Source organism: Urocitellus parryii, chromosome X (genome assembly GCF_045843805.1).
Source record: "Urocitellus parryii isolate mUroPar1 chromosome X, mUroPar1.hap1, whole genome shotgun sequence".
Taxonomy (NCBI): Eukaryota; Metazoa; Chordata; class Mammalia; order Rodentia; family Sciuridae; genus Urocitellus; species Urocitellus parryii.
Genome location: NC_135547.1, coordinates 69,292,487 through 69,315,234, shown reverse-complemented (window position 1 = coordinate 69,315,234; position 22,748 = coordinate 69,292,487). Strand labels below are relative to the sequence as shown.

General features: G+C 38.3%; 1 protein-coding gene across 7 annotated transcripts in view; it reads left to right on the top strand.

Annotated features, from left to right (window-relative positions):
- Arhgef9 (Cdc42 guanine nucleotide exchange factor 9) overlaps window positions 1-22,748 on the top strand; it is a 342,442-nt gene that overhangs the window by 290,452 nt on the left and 29,242 nt on the right. For all 7 annotated transcript variants that reach the window (XM_026412344.2, XM_026412339.2, XM_026412343.2 and 4 more), the window contains 3 exons: window positions 7,808-8,040; window positions 11,544-11,673; window positions 20,016-20,147. In XM_026412344.2, the coding sequence (XP_026268129.1) occupies window positions 7,808-8,040; window positions 11,544-11,673; window positions 20,016-20,147 (495 nt within the window). The remainder of the gene's footprint in view (window positions 1-7,807; window positions 8,041-11,543; window positions 11,674-20,015; window positions 20,148-22,748) is intronic.

The following is a 22,748-nucleotide window of genomic DNA, read 5'->3' as shown; positions in this document are numbered from 1 at the left end:
TTTTATTTTTTATTTTTTGCTATTGAGTTATGTGCATTCCTTATATATTTTGGATATTGAACTCTCCCATCAGATATATATTTGCAAATACTTTTTGCTAATATGTAGGCTACCTATCCATTTTGTTGATTGTTTCCTTTCTTTTATCGAAGATTTTTAGCTTGATATAGTCCCACTTGTTTGTTTTTGCTTCTGTTACTTGTGCTTTTGTTTGTCATATCAAAAAATTAATAATGTAAAGGAGCTTTTACTCTATATTCTAGCAGTTTTATGGTTTTAGACCTTGTATTTATTTCTCTTATATACAGTTTGAGTTGATTTTTGTGTATGGTATAAGATAAGGTCTAATTTCATTCTTTTGCATGTGGATATCCAGTTTCTTGAACATTTATTGAAGACACTAGCCTTTCTCTATTGTGTCTTTTTGATACCATTGTCAAAATTAGTTTACTGTTTGCTTCAGTTTGTTTGTGGGCCTTCCATTATGTTCCATTGGTCTAGGTATCTGGTTTTATGCCAGTGTCATACTGTTTTGATTTGTATAATTTTATAATATACTTTGAAATCAAGGGATGTGATGTCTCCAAATTTGTTTTTCTTTTTTAAAAATTCTAATTAGTTATACATGATAGCAGAATGCATTTTGGTTCATTGTACACAAATGGAGCACAACTTTTTATTTCTCTGGTAGTATACAATGTAGAGTTGCACCATTTGTCTAGTGATACATGTACCTAGGTTAATGATGTCTATCTCATTCCACCAATTTTCTTACCCCCCATGTACCCCACTCCTCTCCCTCCCATTTGCCCAAAGTTCCTCCATTCTTCCCATGCTCAATTTTGTTTTTCCTTCTCAGGTTTGCTTTTGGGTCTTATTGTGGTTCCATATGAATTTTACCATTGTGTCTATTTCCATGAAACAGGCACAATGTTCCAGGAAATTTTTGTTTCGAGATTTTATAGCAAAATGATGTTGAACTTTTCAGTTTTTTAAACTCCTATTGAGATGATCATTTTTTAAATCATTCTTTCTATTAATGTGATGTATCGTATGAATTGATTGAATATGTTAAACCAAACTGATCACAGATATAAATCCCACTTAGTCATGATGTAAAATCTTTTTGATAAGTTATTAAATCTGGTTTGTTAGCATTCTGTTGGGATTTTTTTTGCATTCATATTCATTAGTGATACTTGCCTGTGTTCTATTCTTATGTTTCTTTTTCTATGTTTGGTGTCAGGGTAATGCTAGAGTTACAAGATGAGTTTGGAAATATTCTTTCTATTTCTAATTTTCTTGGAAAGTATAAGAGGGATTAATGTTAATTAATTGAATGAATTGTAGAATTCTGCCTTGAAGCCATCTGGTCCTGGGAACCTCTTTTGTTTTGGTACTGGGGATTGAACCCAGGGGTGCTTTACCACTAAACTATATCCCCAGCCCTTTTTATGTTGAGACAGGGTTTCACTAAGTTGTTGAGGCTGGCCTCTAACTTGTAATCCTCCTGCCTCAGACTACCAAGTCACTGGGTTTACAGGCATACACCACTATACCCAGCCCTGGGCTCCTCTTCACTGGGAAATTTTTAATTACTATTCAATGCCTGTCTTGGTGTTCAGTTAAGGCTTTATGTTTCTTCTTGAGACAATCATGGTAGATTCTGCATTCCTAGGAATTCATCCATTTCTTTTTTCTTTCAAATTTTTCTAGTTGTAGATAGACAAAATATCTTTATTTATTTATTTTTATGTGGTGCCAAGGATTGAACCAAGTGCCTCACACGTGTGAGGCAGGCACTCTACCACGGAGCTGCAGCCCCAGCCCCTGATCCATTTCCTTTAGGATAGCCAACTTGTTGTCATACACTTGTTCATAGTGGTACCTTCTGATCCTTTTTATTTTTAAGTCATTTTTGTAATGTTTCCACTTTCATTTCTGATTTTATTTCTGTGTTTTCTTTTTTTTTTTTTTAGTTAGTTTAGCTAAAGGCTTTCTGGTTTTCCCCCAAAATTAAAGTTTAGAGTTTTTCTATTCTTTCTTTGATTTATATCTGCTCTGATCTTTATTATTTTCTTCTTGCTACTAATATTGGTTTTAGTTTGTTCATTTACGAGTACCTTGATATGTAATGTTAGGTTGTTTCCTTTACATCTTTTTTCTATTTAATATAGGCATTTGTTGCTATAAACTTACATTTTAGAACTGTGTGTGTGTGTGTGTGTGTGTGTGTGTGCGCGCGCGCATGTGATGCTGGGAACTGAACCTGGGGGCTCAGATATACTAGGCAAGTGCTCTGCTCCTGAGCTCTACTACAGCCCTTAAAACTGCTTTTGCTCCATATTGTGCTTCCATTTTCATTTTTCTCAAGGTATTTTACAATTTTCCTTTTCTTCTTTGACCCATTCATTATTCAATAGCACATTGTTTAATTTTCATGTGTCTTAGTCCATTTTATATTGCAATTGCAGAGTACTACAGACAGGATAATGTGTTTAAAAATTAATTTATTTCTTACATTTCTGGTAGCTAGGAAATCCAAAAGCATGCTATTGACCTCAGGTGAGGGCCTTCTTTCATCATAACTTGATGAAAGAACAAGTGAATATATACAAAAGAAAAACTGAACTAAACTCATCCTTTTATTAGGAGCCCACTCCCAAAATAACTAACCAACTCCTGCTATAATAGCATTGAGATGTTAGTTATGGTGGAGCCCCCTCATGACCTAATCAACTATTAAAAACCTTACCTCTTAATACTCTTACAGGGACAAATTTCATGAGATTAGGTTATACAGTCAAATCATAGCATTTTGCCTCCCAAAACTTGTATCCTTATGTACAAAACTTTCTTCTTTGTCAATAGTTTCAAAATTTTAATACATCCTAGCATCAAATCTAAAGTCCAAAGTCTAGAGTATCATCTAATTCAGATATGAGTGAAATTCAAGGCATAATTTATTGTGAGGCAAATTCATTCCAGCTGTGAACCAGTAAAATCAAAGCAATTTATTTACTTCCAAAATAGTGGACCAGGCATAAGATAGACATTCCCACTTGAAAAAGTCAAAATAGGAAACAAGATAAATATAACATCCCAAATGAATAATAAAAAAAAAGAACAGAGCTAACAATATTAAGTCTTAAGACTCAAGAATAGCATTCTACTTCCTGTGCTGCCTTCAGGACACACTGGGAAGTTGTACCCCCCAAAATCAGGGAGCTCCACTTCTATGGGATTACCCAATGCTTCAATTCACTCAGAAGTCTCATGCTTGCATTTCTCCAAGTCTCGCATTGTACACTGGTAGTTCTATAGTTCTGGAAATGGGAGGTAACCCCACTTCCGTGACTCCATGAGTCATTGCCCTAGTGGGAGTTCTCTTCTTTGGTACTGCCCATGTGACAAGTATCTGCTCGAGACCCAAGGAAGTGCACAATATCCTTTGAAATCTAGGTAAGGGAAACGAAATCCTTATAGCTCTTGAATTCTGCAAATCTATATCACAAGGACACCTCCAATATTTGTTGCTTAGAACTTCTGGAGCAGCACGTGCAATGAGCCCAAATCATTCTCTAATCAGGAATCCACTTCTCCTATTAAGTAAGTCACTCTTGTTACAACAGCATTAATCTGTTCTTGAGGGAAAGCCCTCATGACATAATCACCTCTTAAAAAGGCTACAATTGCAGTTAAATTTCCATGTGAATTTTGGAGGAGACATCCAAAAACCATAGGACCATGCATTTAAGAATCTTCCAGAAATATGTTGATAGCAAGTCCTCAAGACTTGCTTCTATGTGATATGCTTTTCTTTTGCTGCTTTTAGAATTCTCTACCTTTGATTTTTGACAGATTATTTATAATTTGTCTTGGTGAACTCTTCTTCAGGCTGAATTTGAGTAGAGATCTCCAAACTTCCTGCACTTAAATGTTTATATTTTCCCCCAGGTTTGGGGACTTTTCACATTATTTATTTAAATAACATTTCTTTCTCTTTCTGTGTCTTCTTCGTTTGGGATGCCTGAATTCTACAGATGTTTCCTTTCTTTTTTAAAAATATTTATTTCTTAGTTATAGGTGGACACAATGTCTTTATTTTTACTTTATATGGTGCTGAGGATCTACCCAGTGCCTTATGCATGCCAGGCTGAGCGCTCTACCTCTGAGCCACAACCCCAGCCCAATGTTTGCTTTCTTGATGTCACATTAGATCCTCTACACTTCTCCCTCTCCTTTCTTTCATATTTATTTTTCTACTATGGGTGATTTCAAATGATCTATATTGATTTCACTTATTCTTTTATCTTATTTTTATTTCTTCTTCTTCTTCTTTTTTCTTTTTTAACATCTCTAATTCTTTGCGGTCAGTTGTATTTCTTTGGTGGTGTTATATTTCCATGATTCTTCCAGATCTTTGTAGTTTTGTGAAAGTGACTGCAAATTTTAAGAAATATTCACCTACTCTAGATTTTATAGACTAGTGTAGATAAGGAAAGACCTTCCTCTGCTATGGATAATGGGGGTATGCATACTGGGGTACAGTGTGGCAACAAATGTTGTGTCTTAAAGTACCTTTTCTAGGAGTATGCAGTGATTCCATATCTGGGAAGAAAGATGTCTTGTTGGGTTAGGCAGCTGAGATCTGGTATGTTAGCAACTGCAAAAGATGTAGAAGGTCAACAGTGCTGTGAAAATTGTTGAAGTCTTCATATACCTATATGTTCAGAGACTGGATGAATACCAAAGCTAGAAATATGTACACCTATATTGAAGAGGCCAGCTTATGCACATATATGTTGGGCAGAGGCCAGCTATGGACTTACAGAGGGTGACAAGGTCTAGAGCCATTGGCAATGGGTGGTGCCAACAGTGGCCACAAGCTTGAAGGGCCATGAATCTTTCTCAGTTGCAGAGCTCTCTTCAGGCTAATGACAAGGTTCAAACCATCTGTTTATAAATGGACAGCTACACATCTGAGCTGGAGTTGTCCATGTGTCCAAAATTGCTTGGACCAGCTATGGGTATAAGCATGGTAATTAGGGCACTCTCTGAGGTACAAGGCTACCTGCTTATCTATGTATAACTGTGGTGGCCAGGGTTGGCATCTGACTATATGAGTAAGCCTTGGTTGTACATGGTAGTGAGGATGTAGTCTGTGGTGGAGGACTATGGAACTGTTGTGGACACATGCATGGTAGTTGCCTTGGGTCACGGAGCAAGAGCTCCCAAGGAGACAGTAGCTATGATGGCTATAGGGAAAAGGGCTGGTGGCTTAGGCACTTAGAGAAGGCTGGGTATCTGGGCCAAAGTGAATATGGTAGGGGCAAGCTCAAGTAACTCCAGACCCAGAGGAGAGAAAGAGCTTGTGGGTCAGGGACCTAGAATTTATGAAGACTGTAGGACTGGGGCACCTATTGTAACAGCAATTTGGTAACACCAAGTAGCCTCAGGGAGCAGGGAGAGAGAGAGCATAAATTATGTAACTGTAGATTGTTAAGGCAAAAATAAATCACAACCCAACAATACGGGAGGCTAAGACAAGAGAATCACAAGTTTGAGTTCAGCCTCAGCAACTTTGTGAGGTTCTCAGTAACATAGAAAGATCCTGCCTCAAAAATAAAAACTAAAGGGCTCGGATGTGACTTAGTGATTAAGCACCCCGAGTTTAATCCCTGCCACACATAAAAAAAGGAAATAACAAAAAACAAACAAACAAAACCTCCAGCATCCTCAGTGACAGGTTGTAGTGGGTCTGTTGTTGCTAAGTTAGTAGTTAGTTTTCTCAGCATTGATAAATGCTAGGTTCCTTTGAAGAACAAACTACTGTGGCCTGTGACATTGAATATTGAGTAGTACTTGGTAGTGGAAGTTCTAGGTGGTATCCAACAGCCATGAGGGCTGTTGAAGTCCTCAGCAGAGAGATGCTGGATTCTTTTGCCAAACAGGTCACTGGGGAGTCACAGTGATTCCCAGTGCCTGGCTGATACTGATGCCCATTCTTCTTCCTTGTTCTTTACTGTCTCCAGACATCTCAGCCATCCCAGTCCTCTAGAAACCTGGGTGGTGTGAAACTAAAGTTGGTCATTTGAGCAATGTTCTAAAAAGCTGAGGAATATGATTGTATATGCTGCTCTCCTTTTCCCCACAAGGGGGCATATGAGCCAAAGAAGTGCTTTCTCTGACCTGAGCAGAATTTGGGGGATGTAAATGAGACAGGAAAAATGAAACTGTTATTCCAACCCTTTTTGTGTAGTTATTCTTAGGTTTTTTTCTTCAACTATATTTCTGTGGCTTCTTAAGTGCACTCCTACTCTCTTTCTGAAATATTTTTGTTCATGAATGGACAGCTGCCAAAGTTTTGGAATCTGACATGTCTTACTGTGACACCTTGCTGATGTTCTCTACTGAAAATTTAATTTTTAAGTATTTAATGCTTTTTGATACTATTATAAATGGTATTTTTTGAGGTTAAACTTTATGTTGTTTTTTGCCATATAGAAAAACAGTTGATTTTTGTACATTGGCTTTGTATCCTGACACATTACTGATGTTGATACTGGTTGGTATTATTGACACTCAGAGAAAAAGGCTAAGCTACACTGCTTTTTGTTCCACCAATATTTGGAGTCAATTTGGTGGCAAATGGGTTTTATTAAAGCTGGCTTTGAAGGAAGATAGAAGATCCTTTTTGTTTTGAAATTTCCATCATTGGGAGACTCTGATGAGAAGAAAGTTTCTAAGAGAGAAGAGGTGGCAAAACGAGGCAGGAAATACACATACATAGGTTGAATTAGGAGCTTTGTTTCTGAACTTAGGAGAAAACATTCAGTATTTCACCCTTGAGAATGATGATAACTTTTTGGAGGAGACAGATCCTTTGTATTTATGGCATATTATTCTTTTTGTGTACTTTTTGTTCTTTTGTTTTGAAAAGTACATGTGTAATAACTTCATCTTGATTTTTGTCTATTTTCTATTGCTTCTTTTTCTATCATGTTTTGTTCATGTTTTATATTCTTATGTATCAGGTGATTTTTTATTTAGTATTTAGCAACATATGAGAAAAACATAAGGATTTTTTAGGCTTTGAAATTATTAAATTTTATAGAAATGTTGAAAAATAAAAACAATACAAAAGATATCCATATACTATTTACCCCCAGGTTCACTATTGTTAACATTTCACCTTTTTGTTTTGTTTCATCATTTGAGTATGCTCTCCCTATCTCTCAACTGTTCTCTTTTCTCTATATGCATATAATACTTACACAGGTACACATACATTTTTCCATCAGCACTCATCTTACACTCATCATGGCCTAAATACTTCATGATATGTTTCTGAAGGTATATTTTATGAAGGTAATTTGAAGCTCTGGATAATGATTTCTTCAGAGAGATTTTATTATAATTTTCAGTTTTTCTAGCTGCTCTCAGTGGCAGGGTGTATTGAAACACCTTAGTTTGTCATTGACAAAAGTAGAATCTCTGATCTCTTTTTATGACCAAATATCAGATATACTTGCCAAGCTCTATTATTGTTAGAATCAGTCTCCTCTCATTACCTTTCTTTTTTCTACTTATTTTCTACTTATTCTATATTGAGTTTTACAGTTTGTTTCTCTAGTTCTTAAATAATTTCTTTTCAAATGTTTATGATTAAATTATGGATCAATTTAAGCATAATTGACATTATTTTAATATTCCTACATAAGAACATGGTCTTCCTTTCTATTATTTCAAGACTTGCTTTGGAATGCTGAGTAGCCTTTCTCTTTCATTTTTTTTCTGGCAATAGCAAGATGGATTCTGGATATACTCTGAATATTGCAACAACCATCTGGATGCCTGCATGGAGCTCTCCAAGCTGATGAAGGATAGTCGCTACCAGCACTTCTTTGAGGCCTGTCGCCTCTTGCAGCAGATGATTGACATTGCTATTGATGGTTTCCTTTTGACTCCAGTGCAAAAGATCTGCAAGTATCCCTTACAGTTGGCTGAGCTCCTCAAGTATACTGCTCAAGACCACAGGTAAGATAGGAGTGAGTTTATTTTACATGTTGATCCTTATTGAAGATGTATATCATTTTTACCTTTTCTGAGCTTCTGTTACCTTATCTGCAAAACAGCATGATACATGCTTGCTTACCTCACAAGGCTGCTTTGTGTGAAGTGAAGGAATATTTTTGAGAGTTGCTTGTGAAGTTATAAATTGGTTCACACACACAAACTGCATGCACATTATTATTGTACAATGCATACCCTACTCTCAAGCAGCAGAGATTTAAGCTTTTCCTTAGTCCTGAGCTTGGCTTCATGAATCAACCCTGATGCAATAAATGTTCAACTATATAATTCACTCTTGTTAAAAGACTCAAATGTCCTGGTGATAGTCTGGACAACTTGTACTAACTCTGAACTTCTGCATGGTCTTCTTTAGTGTTTTTACCTTACTCTGTCCCAACCCAGTTGTGTATTTTAAGCCAGAGTATGGCTATTGGAAAACAGACTGAGGCTTCCCCTGAATTTTCTTTTCCTATTTTTAAAATATTAAAAAATAAATAAGTACCAAGAATATAAATGATACCACTCACCTTCTACCATTAAGGTGCATGCTGCAGGTAATCCCCCAACAGTAGGTGTGACCTACAATGAACATTCCCACTATTTCATAGGTCTTACCTCAGACTTTGACCCCTACCTTATTTCTAACTTTATTTTAATTAATGTTGAATCCCTGATCTTAGACTTGTTCAGCTCTATTCCTTGGATTGAGTACTCTGAGAAGAAAGAAGGGCTTTGCCCAATTTCTCATAGCTTTCACCATGACTCTTATTAGGCCCACTTTCTATTTCCATTTGGCTCCATTGCCTGGCACATTTAGTGCTGATTTCCAAATGCAAATGCATAAGGCCATGGGTGTGGACCAGTTGGTTTGGTTTAAGTTAGCTTCTAGGTCAATCCTCATGTTCATTTTCAAATTGATGTTGTTTCTTTAGTAAAGTATAACTAATATGCTTCTGTGGTTCTGGAGCCCTAGGCAAATTTCATATTTTAACACAAATGTAATAATACTTGACTTCCCTCTTGTATGAGTAACAGGGTCAATGATTGATCTGCCTTCCTTGATCTGTTTGCTGTGAGGGAGGCAAGCAAAATAGGACTTTATTAAGGAGGACTCTACTCTCTTCTCCCTGAGGCAATGATATTAGCTGCTTATTAGACCTGAAATTTGGAGATGACTAGGTCACACTTGAACAGACTTAGTACAGCCCATCACCAGAACTGAGTTCCAAGCTTTCTGAGGATCTGTTTGCACTTGTGGGGGTGGTGCTAGGGATTGAACCCAGGGATTCATTCATACTAAGCAAGTGCACTACTACTGAGCTACATTCCCAGCTGAGATGTTTTCTTGAGGGCAAATAAGGACATTGAAGAACCCCCTGATAAAATTAAAAGATATTTCAAAATTAACTTAAAATACAGAATATATATCCTACCTAGATTAGGAAGGCTATCCCTTCTAGTCAGATTTCCTTGTTATACAGCTGGAAAGGCTGAGACCAGAAAGGGAAAATGACAGAGTGCAAGTCTATATTGAAACAAGGACATAAAATATAAGTAATAGTCTCAACATCTAGCTTTTAAAAGCATTATCTAGGTAAATTTTGTGCACAGAGAGATTTGTGAGCCATCAAAGAGTGATTCTTATATGATTTTGTATGACAGTTTTTAAATTGCCCTATATCTTGAGTATCTGTTGAATGGACATCGTCAAGAGCTCTAAAAATCTTACTTGTGGAGTAATAATATTCACTAGTTAAATTATATATTCCATAATTGATCTTAAGAGTTCCAGAAAGGCAGTTTTTCAGCACAGTTCAAAACTACATGAACCCCAAATTTTTGTAGTTTGGTGGGAGATGGTAAGATAGCTAGCTGCTCAGGAACGGGTTGAGGAAGATATATGTTCTAGACAGCTTGTCACAATCTCAAGATGAGTCATTAGTGAGAGCCACTAGAAAAATAGTTAATACCTAACATTCATTATTGCTCAGAATTAAAACAATTTTTCCAACAGGTTTCTTGTGACAGAATAAATTGGTTAGGTGGTGTAACCTATAACTGGAGGTGATAGAGTGCAGTAGTTTTTGAGGTCCATGGATCTGGAAGTTACATAGGGTACAAATTAGTCATGGATACCAACTAAGGGGATGTGCTCTATAACTTTTGCCCTGGCAGTTAGAACTCCCTTCCCTGTGCCTATGTTTGGTCTACGACGTTCTTCAATGTATTCAGAAAGAAAAAGGCAGTAATGGTACCTCTTCATTTTTCCCTTCTATTTTCTAATTGGTGCTATGAAAGTGAGCAGGTTAATGAGCACAAGGCATTTTCAGCTTTTCTAAGGAAAGGTATTAAGACTGAACTATAACACATGCCTTGCCTTCTTCGTTTATTGTAGCTCCATCCAATGGCTGACATCTCACTTTCATTTTGCCTTTCACAGGAGCCATTCAATTGGAAATCAGATCAGAGAAAAACAGAGAAAACTGGGCAGAATGATTCAAATCTCAATGCATGGATTATCCAAAGTCCTAGGAAGCTGGGCCAAGTGTTAAAATTCTGGGTTTAGGGGAAGACATCCCATGGGATTTCTCTAATAGAGAAATGTATGACTTGTAATAATACTGATAACACTTTTTATGGGTCAAGAGTAAAACAATTTACATGGATTATTGTATTTAATTTATTAACCCCATCAATAAATTCTACCACGATTCTTCCCATTTTATATAAAAGAAAATTGAATTAAGGGGGGAGTGAGTGAGACTTGCCAAATAAGTGGAGTTTGAGCTCATAGACTTTGGTTTCAAATTCTGTATTTTTAAAAACTGTGTGCAGGAAGAAAAGTGACTTTGGGCAGAGGCTCCCTAGAAATAATGGGAGAGATGATTATGTTGTCTGGACTATGTCATGTGAAAATCTCCCTTCTTAGACTTTGGTTGGTTGTATCAAATACAACACAACAATAGTGGTGTAAAAACAGAGCGGGACTCTATTTCTCATGCAAAAGAAACCATAAGTTAGGAGGCCCATGGCTGGCATAGTGGCTTCATGGTCATCAGTGACTCACGCTCCTTTCAGCTTTCAGTTATTGTACCCCTAGGGTATTGGCCTTGTCATCATGATCCTGCATATGAGTACAGCTTCAGCCATCCATTCATATTTTAAACATCAGGATGTAGGAAGCACTAAAGAAGGATGTGCTCTGTTCCCTAAAGGAGATACCCCAAAAGTCCTGCCCAACATGATAATTTGTATAATCACTGGACAGAACTTAGTCATATAGTCATCCCTGCTGAGAAAAAAAGATAGGAAGTGTAGTCTTTTATTCTATGTCTCATGGGTTCCCATCTGAAAATCAATACTGTTACTAAGGAGAAAGAGTATAGAGTGGATGTTAAGATTGGCATCTAGAACATTGGTTCTCTGGCATATTGGTTCATCCAACTTGCATTCTTGTTTCTTCACAGTGATTACAGATATGTGGCAGCTGCTTTGGCTGTCATGAGAAATGTGACTCAGCAAATCAACGAACGCAAGCGACGTTTGGAGAATATTGACAAGATTGCCCAGTGGCAGGCCTCTGTCCTAGACTGGGAGGTAGGATTCTTACCAATAGGGGTGTTGGGGATTCCAGGGAGCTTGCTGAAAGCTCACCTAAGCCAAGGGGGGGAACAAAGAGGAATTAGATTTTAGGAGCAACCGGAAGGATTTAGATTAGGCCCAAAGCAAAGCTTCCTGCTAATGAGAGGTATTAGGTAATTAATAGCTTTCTAAGAAGATTAGTGAAATCTTTGTGACAATAATTCATTAAGAAAAGAAAGGGGATAAGGATGTAGCTCAGTGGCAGAGTGCTTGCATTGCATGTGTGAGGCACTGGATTCAATCCTCCGCACCACATAAAAATAAACAATTAAAATAAAAGCATTCTGTCTATACACAACTAAAAAAAATTTAAAAAGAAAAGAAAGGTTTATCTCTGAGTATTGTTTGGAAACAACAATTGAGTTAAGTCAGTAGCCCTTCAAACATTTTTCAAGTCCTAGATTTGTGACCATGGGATGCACACTTGGATAAGTAGTAGTATGTACTAATATACTCCTAGTCACCGAATATGTGTGTTATGGTTTGAATGGTAAATGTTCCCTAAAGGCTCATGTATTGAATACTTGGCCCCAGTGTTGGCAGCAGGGTTCACAATTTTTTTTTTTTTTTTTTTGCTTTCTCTCTCTCAAACACACATTCTCTCTGTGTCTCTGTGTACTTCTGGCCACCATGAGGTGTGCAGCTTTGCTCTGCCATGTAATTACGCCATGATGTTCTGCTTCACCACAGGCTCATAGCAGTGGAGCCAGTGGATCCTGTATAGAAACCTCTGAAACTGTGAGACAAAATAAACCTTTCTTCTGTATCTTGATTTTTTCAAGTATTTTGTCACAGTGATAGAAAACTAACTAACACAATGGGGTTGGTTCTCTTGTTCTTAACCATTTGGGACAGCAACATACTTCTTTTCTTGTTGGTGAGATCACCTTGTCCTGACACAGTCACTAGGTCTGTCCAAGCCTACACACTGTAGTCCATGACCATCATCCCTGCTGAATCCACAGATCACTATCTGTTTTCATCATCATCTTATAAAAATAGACCCTGAAAACTTTTCATTCTATTGAAGACATCTGTGACTTGTCTGAACTTGGAAAGCAAGTGGCTGAAGTCACCCGAGCCTTCCTTCCTATATGCCTACCAAGGAAAACAGTAGTAATGGTATTTCACATTTATCTCTTAGGCCCACTTCATGTAATCTGATTATCCATAAGTTAATATAACTAAGATGGGAGAGGCTAGACATGCTACAGGGAGAGGGTGGAAATATTATGCCTTGTGGTCACAGTGTAGAAGTAGAGGCAACTCCATTGGCCTATTCCAAGTGGACTGTCATCAGCCTTATAAATAGCTACTTAACCAAGTTCTAGACCAAAAAAAATCATCTTTCTTTTATTGCAGTACCTCTGTTCCTCCTCAATGTAAATGTTGGAAAAGGCCACAATTCTGATCAGCTTACACATTTTGGGGTCCTATTTGAAGGATAGTTTCCTCATAAAAGAGTATTATAGCAGTGACTCTTTGAAATTTATAGAAAGAAATGAATTCACATAATGGGACCCTCTTGCTTGTAAGATTAAGCCAGTACTGACAAAGATTTACTCAGAAGTCGTGGATTCTCCTTCCCTTGTATCTTTTTGCTTTGGCCAGTTTCCTGATTCAAGGCAGAGGTCAGGGCCAAATGCCTTCTAGCAAGCCCATGAACTCTGAGGCATTCTGAAATTGTGGCTACTTAGAAGGCCTTTGTCTCTTATCATGGCAGGGTTCTATGTAAGAGAAGGTGTCCAGGAGCAGTTGTCTTTCTATTCCTGGAACATCTTTCCAAATCTCCATTCCTAAAAGACTTTTTAATTCCTCCATGTGCTCTGTGCCTCTAATACCTGGATCATAGGCCATGGGGGACAAATAACAGTTTTAAATCCCTTGGCCTACAGCAGGAGCTTCATTAGCACCCAACTCTGTAGACCTGAGCTGTGATTTAAAGGCTCAACATCTCAGAAGACATTTCATTTATGTTTCTCTAGGGAAGGGGTACAAAAAGTAATTTTAATTGTTCCTTTGTTAGTACAATAGATTGATTCTGTAATCTCATCTAAACCTGTACAACACTGCACCTCCCTGCTTGATGAAGCCTTTATTCATCTAAATTGGTGTCTTAGTTCTTCTGGGCTGCTATAACAATATCATAGACTAGGTGGCTTGTAAACAACATAGATTTATTTCTCACAGTTTTGGAAGCCTTCAGAAGACCTCACCTTCAAAGAATGTAGATAAAAGATTAGATTTTAATAAAAAAATTTTGGGGGGGCATAAACATTGAGTCTGTAATGACTTGGAAGGAGAAAAAAATGCTCTTCTCAGACTCTGTAGTCACTGAAGAATTTGTTAGCTCTATGGGTGTTGCTGTCTAGGAAGCTTTTCCTCTAGTGAGGGCTGATTGGTACATTTCAGAGGCCAGAGCTTTTAAGGTATCTGTCATGTTTGCTGAATCTGGTCTTAAAGACTACAGAATGTCAAGAGTTCCTGGGCTCTTAGAGCACTCCCCAACAGCCCTGACCATGATAGTGTGTGCATAAATACTCATTTATACTCACATTCATCCTTATTCACCCTCCCATACCTTGTCATGATAGTGAGGAACTGAGAAGCAGAGAGAGACTTATTACTGACCAAGGTCACACAAGTCAGTCACAAAAGTGGAACTTGAATCTAGTCTTCTGATTCCCTTTGTCGTTTTATTTTCATTACTAAACCACAAATTCCTCTAACCTTCTGCCTCCTGCAGCCCAGTTGCTGTCCTTTGTAATGTTATAGCAACTTGTTTTTTCAATAGAATCTATGTTTAAACAAGAGAGTAAGTCTACCTTGGAGAGAGGAGGATCCAAATACCTGTACAACTAAAGATGGATGAGTACAGAAGAGTCTTTCCCAGAAAGCAATAGAACATGGACATCCAAAGGATTGCTGCCTCTTGGGATAGGTGACAGAACCTCTCTGGTTCTCTGATATAGGTTATTTGTGTATTCCATTTGCCCAAGAAATTGAAAAGGCAGATAGAGAAAGAGAGAACAAGAGAGAGAGAGGGGAGACAGAAAAGGAAGAGCTCTTGCCATATTGCTATGGGCTGATATGGACAAGCCTTACAAACCAAAAAGAAGCAATGCTTTGCTATCTCTGCCATCCCCTTGCCTCCCAGATGTTTGAACAAATAGAGTGTCTGTCAAAATCATCCAAATAGTAATTTTAGCTTCATTTGTTAAATGAAAAGCAGGAGTCATAAGAGAAACCTTTAGAGTTTAATCTCCCTTGAAGAGGAAATGGGAGGAGTGGTGAAATGTAGGCAGTTGATGCTTGCTCAATAAATCACAGCATCTGGCTGGAGAGCAGGAAGTCTTGCATTATTTCAAGACCTGTTTTTCCCCTCATATTTCTCCATGAACATTTTGAGTCTCTTTACCCAACTCCAGTTACCATCCCTGACTCTTGTCATCTTGAAGTACCCTTCCCTTTGCCACATCCTCAGGACTTCTTAAAAATAAATAGATAAGTTAACTTGTTACCCATCTCTCCAAGTAATAATATAATAGAGCAGTTTCTGTGAGCAGCAGGTAGAAATACCTGTTCTCAGGAATTACAGTTTCTGGAAAATTTCTATTTATAATTTCTCTGATGCTGAGGTTTAGTTGAACTGTCACTTTGGTACCTTTCAGATTCATTAAATCCTCTTGAAACGAAGGGAAAAGGAACATATCCCTGACAGTTTCTTTTAAATCTTTTTCCTCTGTATAATTTTAGCAGGAGCCCATGTTCATAGCCCATGTTCAGGAGTTTAATTTTATATAGTTATAATATCCGTCTTGTGGTACCCATCCCCTTCCATCCTGGTTATATAATACCCAAGGTCCTTTCCAGTTTACTACTGGATGATTGAATCCAAAGAAGTTGGAGGAAATACAAAATCCCAATGTAATAGAGGCAGCAAAATCATTTATTTAAAAGCTTCTGGAACCAGAAGATCAAATGAGGGACTGGATGGATTGTTTATTTCTCTGCCCTTCTGTCAGTAGGCAGTGTTGAAGACAAAGTGGATGAAAAAGGATGGTGTTTACCTTGCCTTATTTCTCTGGATCTGCTCAGACCACAAACACGTATCAGTCAGCCTGTAATTAGAGTGGAATAAAGTTGAGCAAAATGGGATGAATTATAATTCATTAGAAAAAGGTAAAGTTTCTTCTCTGAGACTTTGGCTTCAGAACAGGAAGGCAAATGAACTGGTAAGAAAGCTCTGTGTAGTTTTTGATAGCCACTATTTATTTAATATTCCTTGGTTCATTTATTAAATAGACATTTATTGAGTAACCTAATCTGTGTCAGGTCTCATTCTGGATTCTGCAAATATGTCAGTGAATGGGACAAAATTCCCACCCTTATTGAATTTATATTCCAGTAGGGAAGAAAGGAAAGAAACAAGCATATACTATGTTGTCAGGGAGTGATAAGGGCTATGAAGAAAAATAAAGTAGGCTAACAGGCTAGAGTAATGGGGTAGTACCTGAGCAGATGACTTTTGAGAAAAGATCTGAAGAAGATTAAAGAGCATATCATTCTTGGAACACAGAATTTCAGGCAGATGGAAGAAAAAAATACAAAGGCCATGAAATATGGAAATATGTGCTCAAGGAATGCCAAGGACTAGGCCAGTTTGGCCATAGTGGCATAAGAATGGGAGAGAGTAGGGGTAGACGAGGGTATAAAAGTAATGAGAGGTAAGATTGTGTCTTTATAGGACTTTGGCTTTCACTTTGGTTGGGAGCTACTAGACGGTTTTGAGCAAATATGTGATTATTAACATCTCTTTACCAGTCCCTGTGTACTAGTCATTGAGGATGTTTTAGTCAGCTTTATTTGCCATTGTAACCAAAAGACCTGAGAAAAATTTTAGAGAAGGAAAAGTCTATTTGAGGCTCACAGTTTCAAAGGTCTCAGTGGATAGATAGCTGGCTCCATTGCTTTGGCCACAAGGTGTGGCAGAACATTGAGGCAGAAGAATGTGGTGGAGGAAAATGGCTCAGAACATGGTCACCAGGATTCAGAGAGCTCCACTGACTTACAACAAAGTAAATACTGCAAAGGCATCTACCCCCAATGACCCACCTCCTCCAGCCATACCCTACCTAACCTAGAGTTGCCTCTCAGTTATTCCCTATTAGGTGATTAATGTACTGATTAGGTTAAACTCTCATAACCCAATCATTTCCCCTGTAAACTTTCTTGCATTTTTCTCAAACATGAGCTTTTGGGGGACACCTCATATCTAAACCATAACAGAGGATATTGGAATCAATGCTATATGCCCTTGGTCATCTATTGGGGGGAAGATACATTCATAGCAAAGGGAACAGCATGGGCAAAATCCTGTAGGAATGGAACAGAAGGCCCAGGGGATTGGGAAGTAGGAAGGTATTGCAGTTTTGGGAGCAAGACAAACAGATACGTACTTGGCGCTGGTTGGGCAGAGGAGACAAGAATTAGAGCTGTGAACAATGAGAGGGCCCTTTTCATCACAATAATGTTTGATGTGTTCTAGCAGCCATGTGGAGTGGAACAAACAGTAGATATAATTATTTGTTCCACTTTAAATGAGGAAAGAGGGGCTGGGGATGTGGCTCAAGCGGTAGCGCGCTCGCCTGGCATGCGTGCGGCCCGGGTTCGATCCTCAGCACCACATACCAACAAAGATGTTGTGTCCGCCGAGAACTAAAAAATAAATATTAAAAATTCTCTCTCTCTCTCTCTCTCTCTCTCTCTCTCTCTCTCTCTCTCTTTAAAAAAAAATAAATAAATGAGGAAAGAGATTGAAAGAGGTACATTCTAAGGGCACAGAGTTGAGTTTATAGCAGCACTAGACCCAGCTCAGCTCTTTTGAGATTCTTGCCTCAGAAATCTTCAATTGAAGCTGGTTGTTCCACTGGGGTAGGTGTCATCATTCTAATGCAGTATGGTGAATAAGAACATGGTCTTTAGAGGGAGTCTGGCCTGAATTCTGCCCCTTTGGGAAAGTTACTTCCAATTTCTCTGATCTTGATTTGGGGGAATAAAATAGTACAAACCTTATCAGGTTATAGTGTTAGTAGGAAACAGGTTACATATAGTACCCAGGGCATGCAGCCATGGGATAATAAATATCATTTGTGTAGATCTTACAGTATGTGTACCTTCCTAGGCACTTTGTTATATATTAATTTAAATAGTTATCACAATAGGGTTGGTAATGTTTTTATCCTTATTAAGTATGAGGTAACTGAGGCACAATTAGGATATTTAGATTGCTTTAGCTCACTCAGCTCGGTGAGTATATAAGTTTTTTATTTCAATTTTTTTCTTGGAATTATATGGGGCAAGTACTTAAAATAAAATTGGACTGCCCCTTGCTGGTGCAGTGGGTAGACCAGATAATTCTGACTATTCCCTCTGGTCTGATCATCCTCACTTGAGCAATTAATACCTTAAGGCATCTTTGCCATATTTTTATATTATTGGCTCCTTCGATAGCTTTCTTTCAAGGTGGGGCATGGTAGACAGGTACTACTATTAACTTCCCATACCTCCAACAGGAAAGCCAACACTATTTCCCAACTTGGAGGAAAGTATTTCATTCCCTCAAGCAGGATTGTTTACCTAGATCTTAGATAATCCTGAAGCTGAGCCTAGAGTTGAAACAGTATTTCTGAGCTTCTTTTAAATTCTATTATTAGAAAATAATTCCACTGAGTTCCCTTTTTTCCCATCACTTAAATTAGAGCAAATTGTATACTCATGAACACCATTTCCAGATGTCCCCCACTTTGGCGTACCATCCTGCCTGGGCTATTTGCCTCTGATTATTTATGGGCAGATGCAGGGACTTATATTTCTAATCATTCCTTGAAGCTTTTGCATATAAGGCTTGACATCTTAGTGTTGGAGTATTAGGTCTGGGGCTGTAAAGATAATCATTTTCAGCTTAGAAAACTGAAAGCCAGGGAGAAGACCTTCCAGTGACATTTTGGCCTAGAGACAATATAGGATAGAAAGTGAGTACAATCTCTGGAATCATAGAAATTAGAGTTGAGTTGTAGATCTGTAGCAAAGTAGCTGGGTGATCTTGGCCTAATACTTAAACTCTCTGTACTATCATATTGGAGTAAAAATATCCACCCCATGGACAATTATATGGTAGACTGGAATATCTAGCATATAGGAACTCAGAAAATATTAATTCTTCTACTTCATGGGCTACTGCTCTTATTTCACATCTTCACATAGACCTTAAAACTCTTATCTCTGTGCTCTTGACTTTCGTTTGGTTTTCCTTGTATTCTATGATTTCTGAGCCCACCTACCTTAATCTCCTCTGCTGAGATGTAAACTCCTTGAAAACAGGGACCACATCTGGCTTGGCATCTACAGACATCCCATCATACTTCTGCCCTAGCAGACTTGCCTTAAAGAAGGGGGCCTTGCTGGGTATGGTGATGCATACCTGTAATGTCAGTGAGTTGGGAAGCTGAGGCAGGAGGATCACAAGTTTGAAGACAGCCTCAGCAACTTAGTGTGACCCTCTCTCAAAATTAAAAAACAAAAGGATTAAAGGACTGGGAATATGGCTCGGTGATAAAGTGCTCCTGGGTTCAGTCCCCAGTCCAAAAAAGAAGGGGAGCCTTTGGAAACAATGTTGAATTTAATTAGGGAGGAGTCAAGTGTCTTAGTACTTTTTTTTTCAAATCTGATTCTATGTAGCAGAGGAGTTAAAGGTTCCCTGGATAATAAACCAAGGAAGAATGTGGTAGTGAAGTTTCTTTTTTTAATCAGTGAATTTTAATGAACTAAGAGGAGAAAGGAAAAAAAAAACAATTATAAGAGGGGGAGTGAATTATTCTCTTTTTCTGTTTATCATCTTTTTTCTTGCCCTTCCCTGTTCCCTTCTACTTGTCTGGGAAGCATAAAAAGTTCTACCACTTGCTCAATTTTAGAGACTGAGAGAATAGAGCAGGGATTGAGAAACTGGAGCATAAACGGATTCTTAGGGAAGAGAGATGGATAACAAAGAATGAGAGAACATGAGTAAGAGAGTACATAGAGAGGCTGTATCAATCCTGGGTAGTAAGGCCCGTAGCCTCAAAGTGAAAAAGAATATGGTTGTAAAGCTTTTCGAGGACTCCAAGAAGTCCCTTTCTCCCTCCTTCTCCACCAGGCCCTCTCTGGCTTCCTCTTATCCTAGCTTTGGGTGATTCCAGGTAAGAAATGGGACCATCCCTCCTACCTGGCTGCCTCTCACCATCACATGTCCTTCCTAGGGCGAGGATATCCTAGACAGGAGCTCGGAGCTGATCTACACTGGGGAGATGGCCTGGATCTACCAGCCCTATGGCCGCAACCAGCAGCGGGTCTTCTTCCTGTTTGACCACCAGATGGTTCTTTGCAAGAAGGTAACCCCACCTTTTCTTTCCTGAGGGAGATGGACACCTCACGAGGCACCATCCCCTTCCTTTTCCTCATACCCAGGCTGCCAGTGAAGTGGTCAACAACTGCTAGGAGAAAAACAGGCTGGAGATTGGCAGCAATTCCATATAAGGAGCACTGGTGTGGCATGAATATCATAGGCAATGAACAATTTTGTCTTGGTATCTATTTTTCACCTTTGCTCTCATGACTTGAATGGTGCTTCTTTCTCATTCCCTTATACCCAGATCTGATAGCCAGCAAGTTTAAATCAGTTGTGAAAAATATCATAATAGTTTCATCCCAATTGGTAAACAATAGCTTCTTCAGTACCTTCCCCCATTTACAATCTGATGTCTCTGGCCAACTGGCCCCCTCTCTTCTATAGAAACCAACAAGGGGCCTACTACTTTTAACCAGACAGGTAGGTACCTCTGTGATACAAGATTTCTCCCTGTTTCCTGCATTGGTGCATTGGTTCCTCACAACTCCCAACCATCTCTCCTGTACTACCCTTTCCCTGTAATACATTTGAGGAGAAATTTGTACTTCTCAGTTACCCCCTTGATAACTGAACGTTGGTTTCTTAGCCTTTTATTCTTGATGAAAAAGGACAGTATACATTCTTATCCTGAATCCTTCTGAGGGATCCTGATGGAATACTGTTCCCCCTACCTTCTTCCTCAGGATACAAAGTTCAGACCACTTTTCTCTCTAGTGACTGGCTAGGAAGAATTTGGGAGCAGGGAAAGTAAAAGATGAGGGAGAAACCTAAGAGTACTTAACGTGAATTTCCTAATTCACTGTCTTCATACCTAGTCCCTTTGTTCTCTTTCTCATCCATAGTGAATGCTTCTGAAGAGGGGTGCTGAGTCACAACATTACAAATTAAACACTGTTATTTTTCTGGCCTGGAACATAACCACAGATTTGGTTTAAGCCTCCTATACTCTGTGTGCATGTATATGTGTACCATATCTTGCATTAAATAGATTCAGACTGCCTTAATATTTGGCAATCAACTCTGAATGCTGGCTCTGGAACCAAAATAGCAAGTTAGTTCATAGGAATAATAATTGCCTCCATCTGGAGTTAACCCTGGAAGAGAAAACTTTTTTTGAATATGGATTTCAGCCCCAAACTAATATCTATCTTTAGACCCCTCAGTTCTCAGGTCTTCCATACAACTGGAAGGCAAATTTTTGAAGATTATTTTAGGCAACTAAGGGAATTCTCAACATATAAACCATGTCACCAACAGTCATGTGCCCGTTCACTACTAAATTATGTTCATGCTCAGAACAACTAGTCATTGAGAAAGACTTCAAACAGGAACTTGGTTTATTTTAGGGTCCCCTATCCCCAAGACCATGTTGATTTAGGCATCTTTCAGCAAACACTGCAGTTACTTTAAGTAAAATGTGAATCTAGGCTCTGGAAAGCAGTGCTTATAGGTGGTATGACCAGGACCTAAGATGCTAAACACTAAGGCAGAGGCTAGGAATAAAGGGAAAGAAACAAGATGAACAGTGGGCTAAGTTTAGGAATCAAGGGACAGAAGACCAGGGTGAAGTGATGAGTCAACTCGAAGCCAACTAGTAGGAGCCAATTGTAAGGAAGAAACTAGAAGTCAAAGGAGGAGTTGGGAATTCAGACCAGCCACACTGGCAGTATGGGAGAAGTAGGTAACAGGAGTGACAAAAATAAAAGATACCTTGTTGCAGGCATAGTTTCCCTCAGAAGGGAGATATCTTCTTCTATCTTGAAATCTTTCTCCCCAGAGTCTTTCTCCCCAGAGTAAAGCTAGTCTAGGGTCAGTGTATAAGGGTACCAATTCCATATACCCAGTTCTTAATGACACTGGCTTCCCAGAGCATAAGAAACTACAGGCTGTTGGTCATTAAAAATATCTGATGTTTATTGTTGAGGCTGTGGTTGAAGATTTCTATTTGATATCTACAATAGGACTTCCTATTCATCAAATAGGAGTTAAACTTGAAAAATGATCATGCAGTGCAAATAAGTTATATAAACAGACAAGATATTTTGTTTGCCAAATTGCTTAGGGACCACTTTCCATTACTATAAAAGATTTTCTTTTTGAGATAGAACTGAGAGAAATAGATAAGTCTCCCTGGAGATGAGGATTCCTTTGACAAAGGAAAGGAAGGGGAAGGACCAGGACTAGAAAGAGGTGAGGAAGGTTTCTCTTCACTCACCTTACTCACCTCAGGAATCCAATTTAAAAGAATACCTGAAAGCTCATCAGTAATTTTAAAAATGTATTTACAAGGAAAAAAATGGGGGGGAACGCAAACTAAGCCAGATGTGGCTACAGTAAGCTTTCTGATTAGATCATATTTAAAGAGGAATAAGTAAGTGCCCCTAGCAAGTGAATAGGTAATAAAACATTTTATATGTGATTTTTAACAGTAGTGGCAAAAATAGTTTCATGAGTCCTACAATGAATAAAGTTGGTATAAAAATGTTCAATTTAATATCAGTGATTTTAAAAGATCTATTCAAATAAAGAAAAAATTTTTTAAAAATGATAGTCTGATAACCCCTTGCCTTAGACAGATGGTTTA